Source organism: Schistocerca gregaria, chromosome 6 (assembly GCF_023897955.1).
Source record: "Schistocerca gregaria isolate iqSchGreg1 chromosome 6, iqSchGreg1.2, whole genome shotgun sequence".
In the NCBI taxonomy this organism is placed as follows: Eukaryota; Metazoa; Arthropoda; class Insecta; order Orthoptera; family Acrididae; genus Schistocerca; species Schistocerca gregaria.
This window is the reverse complement of record NC_064925.1, coordinates 249,375,094-249,391,257: the sequence shown is the minus strand read 5'-3', so window position 1 is coordinate 249,391,257 and position 16,164 is coordinate 249,375,094. Positions and strand designations below refer to the sequence as shown.

General features: G+C 37.1%; 1 protein-coding gene across 1 annotated transcript in view; it reads left to right on the top strand.

The window, feature by feature from the left end:
- Positions 1-16,164, top strand: part of LOC126278544 (uncharacterized) — a 204,720-nt gene that overhangs the window by 172,116 nt on the left and 16,440 nt on the right. The window contains exon 6 of the mRNA XM_049978723.1: positions 5,765-5,918. Within this exon, the coding sequence (XP_049834680.1) occupies positions 5,765-5,918 (154 nt within the window). The remainder of the gene's footprint in view (positions 1-5,764; positions 5,919-16,164) is intronic.

Here is a 16,164-nt window from a genome sequence, read left to right as displayed (position 1 = left end):
TCCTACTTGTAGACAAAGGCTCCACCAGTGTTGTTTTGAACCACAAGGATTACGTGGCAGGAGGACTCCATCAGCTGTCAGATACTTCAACCTACAAACCATGCCACAGTGATCCCATTCAAGCAATCCAGCAGGAGCTCCAGTCACTACGTAAATCTTTAGGCCCATCCCAGAACCTCTCCCCAGAGTCCATATCTCTGCTTACCCCTATCACTCCCCACACTCCCACCTTCTACATGTTTCCTAAAGTCCAAAACCCAAACACCCAGGATGCCCCATTGTGGCTGGTTACTGTGCCCCCACTGAGAGAATTTCTGCTCTCGTAGACCAACTCCTTCAACCTATAACCCAGAACCTATCCTCATATATAAAAGACACCAACCATTTCCTCGAGCGACTTTCCACAGTTCCTTTCCCTTTACTACAGGGTGCCCTGGTCATCACTATTGATGCCATGTCCCTGTACACTAACATTCCTAATGTCCATGGCCTTAATTCTATTGAACACTACCTTTCCAGATGCCCTATGGACTCCAAACCAACAACCTCCTTCCTAGTCTCCGTGACCATCTATATCATCACCCACAATTATTTCTCCTTTGAAGGCATTACCTACAAACAAATCCATGGTACGGCTATGGGCACTCACATGGCATCATCCTATGCTAACCTATTCATGGGCCACCTAGAGGAATGCTTCCTAAAAACCCAGAATCCTAAACCCCCCACCTCATTCAGGTTCCTTGATGACATCTTTGCTATCTGGATTGAGGGTGAGGACACCTCCACTTTGACAGCTGCCACCTATTCCATACCAAGAAGTTCCTTCCGTACAGCCTAGCCAGCCATAGTTGTCACATCTGCAGTGACGAGCAGTCCCTCTCCAAATATACTGAGGGTCTCACTGAAGCCTTCACTGACTGTAATTATCCTCCCATCCCTGTACAAAAACAAATCTCCCGTGCCTTATCTTTCTAGTCTTATACCATCTCCCAAAGTCCCACCGTCTGGCCACAGAGGAGCATTCCCCTCATAACTCAGTACCATCCAGGACTGGAGCAACTGAATTACATTCTCTGCCAAGGTTTCAATTACCGCTCTTCGTGCCCTGAAATGAGAAATGTCCTACCCACTATCCTTCCCACTCCTCCTACCTTCTCTGGTATTGTTACATTCCCTCCTAGATTTTCCATTATTAAATTCTGAAATATTATTTTTAATCTAGAGTACAAACACATAGATGTATAAATTTATAATTGTGAGATATTTTTTCACATACCTGATTGACATATTTCTCCCAATAGGAGTTTAGAGCCAATGTGAATACCTAAGAGTTTTACCAACTTATTGCCTACTTCAATTGATGTTCCCATTAAAAGTTGTTGGGCTTTATCAGGATTGCACAGGAGCTTATTGGCTGCAAACCAGTCGAGGGCCTTATTAAGTGTTTCTTTTGTTAGTTTATTCAGGTCTTAAATGTCATGATGTGTGGTAAGTAGTGTTGTATCATCAGCATGACAAACAACAGGGTGGGCTGTGCTTTTGGGTAAATCATTAATAGCTACAATGAAGAAGAAGGGTCCCAAGGATAGATCCTTGTGGTACACCTGTGCTGATTTCCATTACACAAGAATTTACATTTATGACTGAAACGAATTGTTATTTAAATAAGAATTCATCACAGCTAAAGTGCTCCCTCTCACCCCATAAAATTCTAGTTTCCCCAGTAGTACGTAAACAGGGATGCGATCAAAACCTTTGCTTAGGTCACATAATACCAATGATACCATGTTACTGTTTTCAAACGCTGCTAAGGTTTAGTCAATGATTTCCAAGATGGCTCCTGTTGTGTTTTTCCCTTTGTGAAAACCAAACTGATTTCCAAAGAAGCTGCTTATTTGTGTGTGCATCAGTGCTGTAAATATCTTTGAGAATATTCGAACAATGGGGACTGGTCTGTAGCTTTGGGGAAGATGTTTGTCCCCTTTTTTAAAAATTGGGACAACTTTTGATACCTAAAGTGCATCTGAAAAACTCCAAATTCTACCCATTTATTAAAAATAAAAGCTAATGGTTTGCCAATTGAGTGTATTGTCTTTTTAATTATGTTATTTGATAACCAACAATAATCCATACTTTTAGAATCTGAAAATTTGGATACAGCTTTTATAACATCAGCAGGTGTGACAGCCCTCCATTAAAATACCATGTTAGCAGGCAGTGGTGTGCCAACAAGGTCCATTGCAGATGAATTTGTTGCTTTAATACTGTTACTTATTTATTTAACTGAGTTTAAAAAATATTGATTTAATTCCTCAGGTTCAAGCAGAGCTGTTTCTGTACTTTTTGGTGTATTCTCTTGTTTTATTATTTGCCTTGCTGCCTTGCATTTATTCAGAGCCCTTTTTATCTAGTTTTCCACTGCTTGCTTTTTTTCCAGAAGTTTAGCTTTGTAGTATTTTTTGCATTTCATATATGACCTATGAATGTTCACACTCTGCTCTACTCCTTGGTTAGTGGCTTGCTTATGCATCTGGTACAGCATATGCTGGTTTCCTCTAATTTCTGCTAGCTCTTCTGTAAACCAGTTCTGACTTTTCATTTTCATTTCACTTGGATATCTATTTTTTTCCCTGTTGAACAAGGATACCAAACATCTGTGTACTTTTTAAAGAAGTTATCAAATGTAATTTCAGCTTCCCTTTTTCCTGATTGACAATTATAAATAAAACCCCAATCTGCACTTCTTAATCTATCAACAATCATGCTTATATCTAAAAACAAAGTTGATGTGACTTACCAAACGAAAGCGCTGGCAGGTTAATAGACACACAAACAAACACAAACATACACACAAAATTCAAGCTTTCGCAACCAATGGTTGCTTCATCAGGAAAGAGGGAAGGAGAGGGAAAAACGAAAGGATGTGGGTTTTAAGGGAGAGGGTAAGGAGTCATTACAATCCCGGGAGCGGAAAGATATACCTTAGGGGGAAAAAAGGACAGGCATACACTTGCACACACACACACACACACACATATCCATCGCATGGGATACCTCTTATTTGTGCTGGAGTTGTGCCACTAACAATTCTCACTGAGTCTTTATCTGAGACTAAAGTAACCTTCCATTTATGTTCTACTGCTGTTTTGTACACTTGCCTGTTTGTTTCCACTCATTCATAAATCCTTGTGGTGATTAGTTGTTTACCAGTTGCATTTAGGTGCTGTCCATGTACTGTATATAGCTCCTTGTTACTAGGAGTATTAATGAAACAAGTGTTATGGAATCCTTTCACTTTTTTTTATTATTTTTTTTTATTATTAGTTTTCTGTTTGCGGATTGAATTTCTTGGTTTACACAAGACCATTCAGGCAGGTCATGTCTGTGTGGTACACCAACTACAATCACATTTGTATTTTGTAATTATGACAAAGTAAACAAATTGCCAAGTTGGCTTCATTCTTTGCTATGTCATTAGCCCCTGCCCAAATAACTGCAAAATCATCATTTGTCAGCTTATGCTGGTCATCGCATTTTTTAAATATTACACTAGTAGGGGGCACCTGGTATCACCTTCCCTTCAACATCATATTTATTTGAAGCTAAGTTTAAAATGTTTCTTGCACAGTCTCTGCCATGACTATCAGAGGCAACAAATATTTTGGGTGTGCTACTCACCGACTCACTCTCAGGAGCTAAGGTTTGCATTTTCATTGTTGCACCCTTAGATTGCTTTCCTTTTTGAACTGTGTTCTGCATTGTGGTACACATGCTGTGTTGTGAATCGTGTCTTATGCTGGATGCCTCAAATCTGTAGTTTTTACACATTTCTTTCTTGGCTGACTCTCACTTCTTTAGTTTGTTTGTTAATAGACGTATAACTGTTTTCAAATACTTAAGTTCCTTTCTTACTATTGTGAGTTCATTCCTTAACTTTCTGCACACATGCATTTTTAACAGGTCTGTTTTGATTTAGTTCATATCGTCACATTCAGAATGAAAACAATCACTACATTTCCAGCTTTTCACTCTATTTGTTGCATTTACACATTAGTAATGGAATTTCCTGTTACAGTTTTTGCAACTCACACCTTTTCTTGTTGTTTTGTTACAGGAACATGGTTTATTCCACACTTCCTCATTTATTTTGTAAAAAGTATTCAGATTTTCGGAATATGTTGCTGCCATTGTGTACTCAAGTTAGATATGGGTAATGAAGAAGAGAGATGCAAACAGATCACAAGTATGTGAAATGAAGTTCCTGAAAAGTAGGATAGGAGTGATGAGGAGGGATACGATGATGAATGAAAGAGTAAGGGAAATAGTGAAAGAAGAATCCTTGTAAAGCTGGATGGTAACATCAAGGCTAAGATGGTATAGGCACTTAAAAGGGAATGAAAAACAAGAGGATTCCCAAGAAGGTACATGAAATGTAGATGCAAAGAAAATGACCAAGAGAAAGACCAAGGGACACATGGCTGAAAGGTGTTGGCAAATATGTTGAAAAAAGAGGTGTGGACTAAACCAGAGTAAACACAAAAAATATGTTGGGAAAAAACAGGACTATATGGCAAAGCTTATTTACTTATTATTTATTTATCACCCATAGGCAATAATAATTGTATGGATGTTGTCAAAAAGTACATTTATGAGAAACAATTTATGGAAGAGACACATACAGAATTTTACATTAAGTAGTACAAAGAATAATAGATACAAAATTGTACAAAAAATTTACAAAGAATTATACTTGGTCATACAAGCCACAGTAATACAACATTTTAAACATATATACTAACAGTATTGTAACTGCATAATCTGTTTGCCCTAAGGCTTTGCTTTTGTCTTCCCTAAACAGGTATCCCTTATATACACGACAATAATTCAGTAAAGATTTTACCACACTCAACAGCTGTTCATCAGATATACAAAATTAACAGAAATTTTAGGGGGTGAAAGACAGCATTTCCAGTTTTGGCTTAGTATAAACATTATCAGAATTATTTATTGGCATAAATGGTCATTTACTGAGTAAAAACATTCTTTAAATTCTACTTTAAACCTGTTTTCATCTTCTAATTTTCTGATGTTGGCTGCTCATGTTCCAAACAGACCACGTGTCTCACTGGAAACTGTTCAACATGACAGTGATGAGGTATAACAATATAAATATAACATTTTTGAAAGTACTATGATACGCTGCTTATTTGGCACAGCTAAATAGAAGTAAACAAAGTGTAAAGATTTGTGTGCGACGTAGTGAATCCTATACAGGTTGATGAGTTCTTGTGAACTGACTACTATACTTATGCTGTTATTACTGATAATGCTATATTTGTATATTACATATAAATATTGCACATATGGTGTTTTATTATCATTTGGTTTTGATTTCCTAACAGCAGCCATGTTTGCAGATTAAATTATTTCGATTCTGGTCCACTTATTATGATAAAAAAGTTGTTTGCATAGTAAGTGAATCTGAATTTCTATAATCATGGTATTTTTACATGTTTAGTAAGACAGCAAATACTCTGTTGTGAACTTTGATGCCAACTGATGCTTGGTAACATTTTGATGTCATTTTTGCTTGCAGCAAACAAACGTTTCAGTCTTTAGTATGGTGAGATTGAGAGAACCTGTCAGTTCCTTACTTCCTTTTGTGTGCCAGTGTTAGAAAACAATTTCAATGAAATTATGTCTGTTGAATTGGAGATAACAATATGCAGCAGTTACTGAATCTTATGTACTTTATTTGCAGGCTATGAACTGTGGTAGATATCCATTGTCAGCTAAACAAATATTTCTTCTACAAACACTGGTTTCAAAATATCATATAGCACTTCAGGATCATTTGGCACTTCTTACTCGTTACATTGGGCGTGGTCTTATCAAGAACACAGTACAACTTGAAGGTAAAGTACAATGAAAATTGCATACAAAATCATTCTGCTTCAGATAGATTTGCCTTTGTTTACATTGTATTAATCTAAAGATATTCTTTTATTTGCTGCATGGAATTATGTGACACCAAAAACATTTTGGCCAAGTCTCATAATAACATTGCTCCTGCAAAGAAATACAATCAAGGCACAGAATTCATTTATAGACACATGCAATTACCATTGCAGTTAAAGTAAATACACTTGATCAATAATTTCCATTAACTTAAGAAAGTATCTATGTACAAATTTGGCTAACGTGAATAAAAAATATCACAGAAAGACTGGGATAATGAACAAAATTTATATAAATTCTGTTAGATTTTGGCACCTACACAGCAAAGTAAGTACTTAAATGTTTTTAGTTAGTAAGCTTGCTACTAAAAGTGTGCTCTCATGAAATTCGAAGATGCCAGTTGTAAGTTCAAGTTTAATTTTACAATGAAATCCAACAAAGAAATCCTAATTGACACAAGTCTATACCTACATCTATACTTAACAAATCACTATGAAGTGCAAGGCAGAATATACTTCACATTTTGCTATGTATTAGGTCTTCTTCCTGTTTAATTTGTGTATAGAATCTGAGTGAAGAATAACTGCTTACACTGTAGTTAGTCAAATCTTGATTTTATTGCCACCAGGGGAGTAATTCAAAGGCGCCTATAGTGTATTCCCACATTCCTCACGTAAAAATGGTACTTGAAACTGTGTTATCTGTGAATTGAAGGTGAAGAGGGGAAGAAACAAAAGGAAAGGGAGACAATCAATGCTGTCAGCTGCATTTTGCTCACTAGGCAGCTGGGGTAACTCTAAAGCTTTCTACAATGATTAAAGTGTGAAGCAGAATACTAACTTCCACTACTTTTATGATATGACTTCCATGTTGTCTGTAGCCGATCTTCTTCACTGGCTTTAAACTTCTTCTCTGAAGAGTGATTTTAGGTACAGGAATATTTAAAATTCTCCCTCTACTTGTGAAATAAGTAGATACTCAAAGGTTACTTTTCATCAACTAATGATATATTAAAACTTGATACAGAAAAAACTTCTCCCATCTCACATAAACATCTGACTCTGCATCCAAATTCTTTCTGCGACTGACTTTAAACCTGCATACACAGACATGTGATGTGCAGTAGATAGGATTCTGCTCTCTCACACTCATATCTAAAATATTGTGTGTTCGAGATGGTAAAAGGCTGAATGGTTCTAGAATTTATGCAGAAATTCTTGAAACACTACATATCCCTCCCCTCAGTATCACCCATAATAACAATTTCATATTTTAACAGTACACATATTTTTTCTTTCAATAACTATGAATAATCTTTCACTTACTACTTCGCTATTCTCTCTCATCCTACTTTAATATTAAGCCATGAGCATTCAGTCATGGTTTTAGTCAGCTCTTCTAGATTGGAAATAAAGAAGGAGTCCTCACAATTCCTAGTATTTAGGAATTGTGAGGACTCCTTCTTTATTTCCAATCATAAATTCCAGGTGTTCATCTTTTGTACTACCTTTCCTTAGTATGTACTATTCTTACTATTTTTTGTAGTTTGGAGGAAACCTGGGCAAAATGAAAGTGTTCTTTTGATCCTTTCAAACTTTCATGAAACGTAATAATGCCAATTGTGCATAGAATTCCAACTTTCCAGAATAATCCCTATAAAATGTGTGACTTATGTTATGATACTGTCCCTTCCCCTAAGATCAGTATCTATACCTTGCTTGTGGGTTGATCTTATGAGAGCACTTCCTCTTCCATTCTGGTAGATACGCCCCTAATAAAACATCCCTATTTTTTAAGCCACAAGTTGTCCTATCTCCATGTACGTACACCTGCCCTATATACTTAGCAAATTCTGGATATGCCTCTCTTATCCTTTGTGAGTAGGTCTCACAGTTCATTACTCTAGTATACGTTTCCATGTATAGGATAATTAGGTATTCTCTGGTAAAGATACAAACCTATTTTACATTTCATATTCACTTTTGAATACATCATTCAATCCTTAGTGTCCTCCTCAACTTGTCAACTTCTATACTCTCAGTAGGTAATATGTCTACATATACTATTCAAGTCCCACTATCCTACAATTCATCAACTCATCAGAGTACTTATTGCACTGACTTTTCTTAAATGACTATCCCAATTAATTCCACTCTGCCTTACATTATCTTTCTTATGTATACTTGATGTAGAATTGTCATAGTTCTTATATACATATGTGATGTGGAATTGTTGTAGTTTATATGTTGTTGTTGTTGTGGTCTTCAGTCCTGAGACTGGTTTGATGCAGCTCTCCATGCTACTCTATTCTGTGCAAGCTTCTTCAGCTCCCATTACCTACTGCAACCTACATCCTTCTGAATCTGCTTAGTGTATTCATCTCTTGGTCTCCCTCTACGATTTTTACCCTCCACGCTGCCCTCCAATACTAAATTGGTGATCCCTTGATGCCTCAGAACATGTCCTACCAACCGATCCCTTCTTCTGGTCAAGTTGTGCCACAAACTTCTCTTCTCCCCAATCCTATTCAACACTTCCTCATTAGTTATGTGATCTACCCATCTAATCTTCAGCATTCTTCTGTAGCACCACATTTTGAAAGTTTCTATTCTCTTCTTGTCCAAACTATTTATCGTCCATGTTTCACTTCCATACATGCCTACACTCCATACAAATACTTTCAGAAATGACTTCTTGACACTTAAATCTATACTCGATGTTAACAAATTTCTCTTCTTCAGAAACCCTTTCCTTGCCATTGCCAGTCTACATTTTATATCCTCTCTACTTCGACCATCATCAGTTATTTTGCTCCCCAAATAGCAAAACTTGTTTCGTAATTCCATCAGCATCACCCAACTTAATTCAACTACATTCCATTATCCTCATTTGCTTTTGTTTATGTTCATCTTATATCCTCCTTTCAAGACTGTCTCCATTCCGTTCAGCTGTAAATAGCCTCTCACTCCCTGTATTTTACCCCTGCCACCTTTCAAATTTGAAAGAGAGTATTCCAGTCAACATTGTCAAAAGCTTTCTCTAAGTCTACAAATGCTAGAAATGTAGGTTTGCCCTTCCTTAATCTAGCTTCTAAGATAAGTTGTAGGGTCAGTATTGCCTCACATGTTCCAACGTTTCTACAGAATCCAAACTGCTCTTCCCCAAGGTCGGCAACTACTAGTTTTTCCATTCATCTGTGAAGAATTCGCATTAGTATTTTGCAGCTGACTTATTAAACTGATAGTTCAGTAATTTTCACATCTGTCAACACATGCTTTCTTTGGGATTGGAATTATTATATTCTTCTTGAAGTCTGAGGGTATTTCGCCTGTCTCATACATCTTGCTCACCAGATGGTAGAGTTTCGTCAGGACTGGCTCTCCCAAGGCTGTCAGTAGTTCCAATGGAATGTTGTCTACTCCCTGGACCTTGTTTCAACTCATATCTTTTCAGTGCTCTGTCAAACTCTTCACACAGTATCGTATCTCCCATTTCATCTTCATCTACATCCTCTTCCATTTCCATAATATTGTCCTCAAGTACATCGCCCTTTTATAGACCTTCTATATACTCCTTCCACTTTTCTGCTTTTCCTTCTTTGCTTAGAAGTGGGTTTCCATCTGAGCTCTTGATGTTCATACAAGTGGTTCTCTTTTCTCCAAAGGTCTCTTTAATTTTCCTGTAGGCAGTATCTATCTTACCCCTAGTGAGATAAGCCTATACATCTTTACATTTGTCCTCTAGCTATCCCTGCTTAGCCATTTTGCACTTCCTGTCGATTTCATTTTTGAGACATTTGTATTCCTTTTTGCCTGCTTCATTTACTGCATTTTTATATTTTCTCCTTTCATCAATTAAATTCAATATTTCTTCTGTTACCCAAGGATCTCCACTAGCCCTCGTGTTTTTACCTACTTGATCCTCTGCTGCCTTCACTACTTCATCCCTCAAAGCTACCCATTCTTCTTCTACTGTATTTCTTTCCCCAATTCCTGTCAATTGTTCCCTTATGCTCTCCCTAAAACTCTGTACAACCTCTGGTTCTTTCAGTTTATCCAGGTCCCATCTCCTTAAATTCCCACCTTTTTGCAGTTTCTTCAGTTTTAATCTACAGGTCACAACCAATCAGAGTCAACATCTGCCCCTGGAAACGTATTACAATTTAAAACCTGGTTCCTAAATCTCTGTCTTACCATTATATAATCTATCTGAAACCTGTCAGCATCTCCAGGCTTCTTCCGTGTATACAGCATTTTTTATGATTCTTGAACTAAGCGTTAGCTATGATTAAGTTGTGCTCCGCGCAAAATTCTACCAGGCGGCTTCCTCTTTCATTTCTTAGCCCCAATACATATTCACCTACTATGTTTCCTTCTCTCCCTTTTCCTACACTCGAATTCCAGTCACCCATGACTATCACATTTTCGTCTCCCTTCACTATCTGAGTAATTTCTTTTATTTCATCATGTAGTTCTTCAATTTCTTCATCATCTGCAGAGCTAGTTGGCATATAAACTTGTACTACTGTAGTAAGCATGGGATTTGTGTCTATCTTGGCCACAATAATGCGTTAACTATGCTGGTTGTAGTAGCTTACCCGCACTCCTATTTTTTTATTCATTATTAAACCTACTCCTGCATTACCCCTATTTGATTTTGTATTTATAACCCTGTATTCACCTGACCAAAAGTCTTGTTCCTCCTGCCACCAAACTTCACTAATTCCCACTATACCTAACTTTAACCTATCCATCTCCCTTTTTAAATTTTCTATCCTACCTGCCCGATTAAGGGATCTGACATTCCACGCTCCGATCCATGGAACACCAGTTTTCTTTCTCCTATGTTATATATATATATCTGGCAATATAAGTTTGTGTCTATGGAAAGAGGGGAAAAAAAATAGATAGGTCCTCAAATGAGAAGTAAGAAAGGAAAGAAAAAAAATAGATATGGTTGCTAAGATCAGAGAAGAGAAAGAAAATAGCCCCAAAGGCAGGAAACCCTTCCCACCCCCTTTCCCCAGGATCCCTACACCTCAGATACTTGAGAGAGATGCCAGAGAAGGTTTGGTGTTAAATCGTCTCCTACAGAACGGACATTCTCAACTTCACCCTTGAGGTCCCCGAAGGAAATTTTAGCAACCCTATGGAAACAGCAAATGGTGAAAAATCAGGCATACTTGTTTCTGAGGTTTGCCTGAAAGGTGTGATGTGTGTTTTGTGTTAGCCATGATTTATTTGCTCTTGCAAACCATGCTTTTATCAACAGTACCCACCCTTTCAAAACCTATACAAACCCTCCCATTTACATCACATCTCATAAAAGGTATAAAATACTCCATACAAAATAGAAAATTTATACACTCTGGTATCACAGTTGTTTCATTAGTCACCTCATATTATATTATCAATAAATATAATAAGCTATTCAATTTTATATTGTCTAGATATCACTTCTTTTTGGTGATATTTTATTGTCATATCCAGTTTACTAAGTAACAAGATTACAGGATATCAATAGATGTTAGGAATAGATGACAGAATAGTTTAAGATTTTAAGGGAATTCAGTGCAGGAAAGCTATTTTGGAAGAAACACCGAAAAATGCTCGCAATCTAACGGTCATCACTCCGCCCGTTAACTCAGAATGTGTCTCTGGGGGACATACAATTTCACATCTTTTACATTGTACTTCCCCTTTTCTGATTCAGTTGTAGGATCTACTAAAAATAGTGTCTTAAGATGGATCACTGTTTGTATTCCATATGGCTATTCATATTTTTGAAAAAACTTATGGGTCTCTTTTTCCAGAGCAGAGCCTTGAAGATGTTGTCTTATTAAGAACTATGTCATTTACTTTGTCCTGAGGTTCTACAGTCTTTTCATTTGGCTTATTTACTCTTTGTTGTGCTTTTTCAACTAAGTTCTCAGCAACTATTTCCTGATTCACTTCGTAATCAATACCCTGTTGTTCAGGCCAATTCAAACATTTAATTAGAGGTTCTCCTATAAAAGGTTTATCTATAACTTCCCACAGTAGGAATTCTTTAAATTTGTTACTCACAAATTGTTGGCCATTATCCGTAAGTAACCATTTTGGTTTACCTACTTCCAGAAAGTATTGCTGTAAACAGTGTACAACTGTTTGGGTATTTGTTTTTTTCAATGGAATATACTTTAAAATATTTTGACCAGCATTCTATGATGACCAAAATGTATGATACTCCTCCCTTTCCTTTTGGAACTGGTTGAAAAAAATCTGCCTCTGTGAGATCATGTAAAGACTTAAAAATAATAGAATACATTTTGTATTTCACATGGGTATTATGCTCTTTCACTTTCTGGCAAATTTCACAAGTTGTTACCAGAAATGTATTCTATGCCCTAGCTTCTTAAAATAATAAAACTTACTCATATAGGCTATATGCTTTTTGATTCCGATGTGTCCATATCCTGTATGAACATACCACACAAGTGCGTCTTCCATTACCTTCGGAATACACAAGCGCCAATGCTGTGATGTTACGCTGTCTCACCAAAACAAGTTGTGACCTATAATTTTCCATTTTCCTACTTGATTAGGGGGTAATGAGTTCTGAATAAACATAGAGAATATTTCTGTAAAATAGGGAATTATGATGGATATTTTCCGTTATTCTTTGAGCCATTTCCTTTACTCTGATGTTTGGATATTCTGCTGACATAAAATTAATGGCAAAAATAATGCCAGGTCCTTCCATACATTTCAGTTCTTCCATTCCTATAGGTAGCCTAGACAAAGCATCAGGTACTATATTTTTGGAATCTTTTACATATTGTATCCTAATATCATAATCCCATAGGAAAACCATCCCACACATTAACCTCCTGTGTAATAATCGAATACTCATTAGAAAGGATAAAGCTTAATGATCTGTATAAACATGGTTTTCTGATCCCCATACTAGTGTTTGAAATTTTTGAATACTCCATTCAATAGCCAATAGTACTTTTTTGGTAGCTGTATGATATAGTTCATGCCTATTTAGGCTATGACTTACAAGAGCTATGATTCTGTGTTTTACATTATTTGGATCCCACTCTCCTTGGACAATTTTGCCACCAATACCATAATCAGATTCATCTGTGAAAATTTTAAATGTTTCACCCATCACAGGATGATGTAATATTGGTGATTCAACAAGCGCTCTTTTAACATTCTCAAATGCATCATTTGCACCTTGATCCCAAATCTGTGGTACTCCCTTTCTTAGAAAACATAAAATTCTTGTGTCATTTAGTTCTTACCCTCATCTATACCATCTATTGTAACTGGCCCTTACCTATAAATCCTTTTGATTGACATCTTCAACTGTTGTAGTCCTATCTTCCTCAGTTGCGTGTAATATTACGGTATACTGATAATTTTTACTTATGGTCCATCTGACAGGAACTGTATAAAACACTTTTAGTGCCATAAGCGTTTCACCTTTATTTTTTCCAAAGCATCATCAGTGACCCTGAATTTGTACATATGCTTGCTACTTAATTTACATTTTGGTCACTATACACTTTGGTTATAAACGTATATAATTTTCTTATGTTTTTGGGGTGTGGGCATTCTTTGATAGATTTTACGCATTCCGGATCCAGTCTAAATCCCTCTACCCCTACAAAATGACCCAAGAACTTAAGTTCTTGGTGCACAAAGTACAATTTAGACAGTTTCACTGTTAATACCTTTCTCTTTAAATTTTTTCTACAACTTGCACAAAGTTAAACAATATTCTTCCCAAGTGGCTGATATTATCAGGATATCATCTACATATATTATCAAATACTTTAATAACTCTCTCCGAGTGCCTCATCTAATGCGCATATAAATATGGACACAGAGATGTTAAGTCCAAATGGCAATACATTGAAATTATATGATTTACCACCAAACAAAAATGCTGTATACTTTTAGGATTCGGGATGTAACTTTACTTGCCAATATCCCACAGTCAAATCCATCATGCTAAAGAACTTTGCCTTTTCAAATTGGGATAACGATTTGTCAATATTAATCAGTCAGTCTCTCTCGGTCGTTATATGACTATTCAATGTACCCCACCATAACTTTTTTCATCATGACCAGAGGATTATTCATTACGCTGGAACTTCTTTCTATAATTTCATCCCTAATTGCTTCTTTCAAACTTACAGGTATTGGATATGGTTTGCAAAGGAATGGGGAGTCATCTTTGATTTCAAATACGTGGATGTAGTCGCTGATAAAACCTGGAAGATTGGAAAATACAACTTCACACTCCATTAGAATTTTCTATAAATTTCATCTTTGTTAATCGGTTAATATTAGGAACTTGTTAACTTTGTCTTGTATGTCAGTTTTGTGTGATACATGATCTACATTATTGATCTTTGGCAACAATGGTGCTGTAGTGTCAGTGTTTGTGATTAACCAATCACAAACACTGACACTCAGTTGTTTGTTTTCCAATGTAGTTATCTGTCACAAATGGTATCCAACATCCACTCTCCCCTCTACCAAAACAAAGAAGATTTTTGCAAAGTTTAAGATAACTTTAAACTTTAATAACCAATCTAAACCCAATAATACATCTCTATTAATATTTTCTACTAGCAACAGCATTTGACAAAATAACGTGTTTCCAATATTGCAGTTCACTTGGGTTTTGTAATTCACAATTTTAAGTTTTGTTCCCGCTATTCTGACTATGTAAACTCCAGTTACTGGCAATAGAAATAATATGTTGGAGATGAGTGATACCTCACTCCCTGTATCTATAAATATGTTAACCTCGGAATTTTCCATGGTACCTGCTGTTATAGGTTGTGGGTTATTGGTAGCTAAGCTTTGTTCTTCAAGCAGCAACCATGCCTTTGTGGATATTTTGGGGTAAAGTTAACATACCCATATGGAACAAGGCCTCCTAATGTATCTCCACGACCTGGGTCCCTGCACTGGATCCAGATCAAACCATGTTTTCCTCATTACTACTAATTACAGGCTGGTGATCAAAATGAGATATCACATCACCATTTTGTGTTCTATTGTTACTCAGTACAAATCCTTGAGCAGTCACTGGACCTAAATTTGAAGGTGGGTGCTTCCTCTGACAATTGTCGTCATACATTTTCTTACAGCATTGGTGTACTCTAGCTAAGTTAGCCTCATGTTTTTTAAAATTATTCCTGCTACTCCTTTTGTAGTTCAGCCTTTCACTTTGGTGTAAGTTTTCATTTTATTTATTTAATTGTGTCAGAAGCATCAAACATAAAATCAGAATGATTAACACATACATATCAAGTATATAACAAATACAAAAAGAGTATAAGAGTATACAGATATATAAGCAGGGTCAAGAAGTTTGTTTACTTTATGAAGTCTTGGACCAGAACCTGGCCATAACCAGCGCTTCCAGGCTGGCATTCATCAAATCCTTCATGGTGAAGGTGCTTGGGCACAGCACACACTGCGTGAGGTGGATGGTGGTTTGAGTGTGTCCACAGTCCCACAGTGCCGGTTCATTTGAGAGGCCCCATTTGTGCATATTCTCTTTGGATCGTGTGACACCAGAGCACAGCCTATTAAGAGATTTCCATGTCATCCATCCTTCCATACGGCTGGGAGGGAGTTCTTTGTTTGGGACCAACCATTCCCCAAGGTGCGCGTTTTCTTCTCGCCACATTGCCAGCCTCACTTGCTGTGGTGTCCCAACGATGTTTTCTGCTGTGTGCAGGAAGCTTTTTCTAGATCTAAGTTGATGGTGGGCTGGCTGGTGTTTGTACAGCGGGTGGGCAGATGAGGTCAACACCTTTGTCTTTTCCTTCCTGGCCAATACTTTCCTTCTAATATCTGGTGGAGTCACGCCTGCCGGGCAGTACAATTTATCAGTCAGGGTTGCTCTCAGACAGCCTGTGATGATGTGGCAGGATTCATTAAGCGGTATGTCCACTTGCTTGGCATGGCTGTAATTGTACCGCACTGGGCACGCGTACTCCACTGTTGAATAGCACAAGCAAGAACTGTGGTTCTCACTATTAAAGGCTGCGCCCCCCATGTAGTGCCCGTTAGTTTGCACACAATGTTGTTTCTCGCACCTACTTTGTGTTTAGTGTTCATGTAGCGCTTTTTATAGGTAAGTGCTCTATCCAAAGTGACACCTAAGTATTTTGGTGTTTCGCAATGTTCCAGG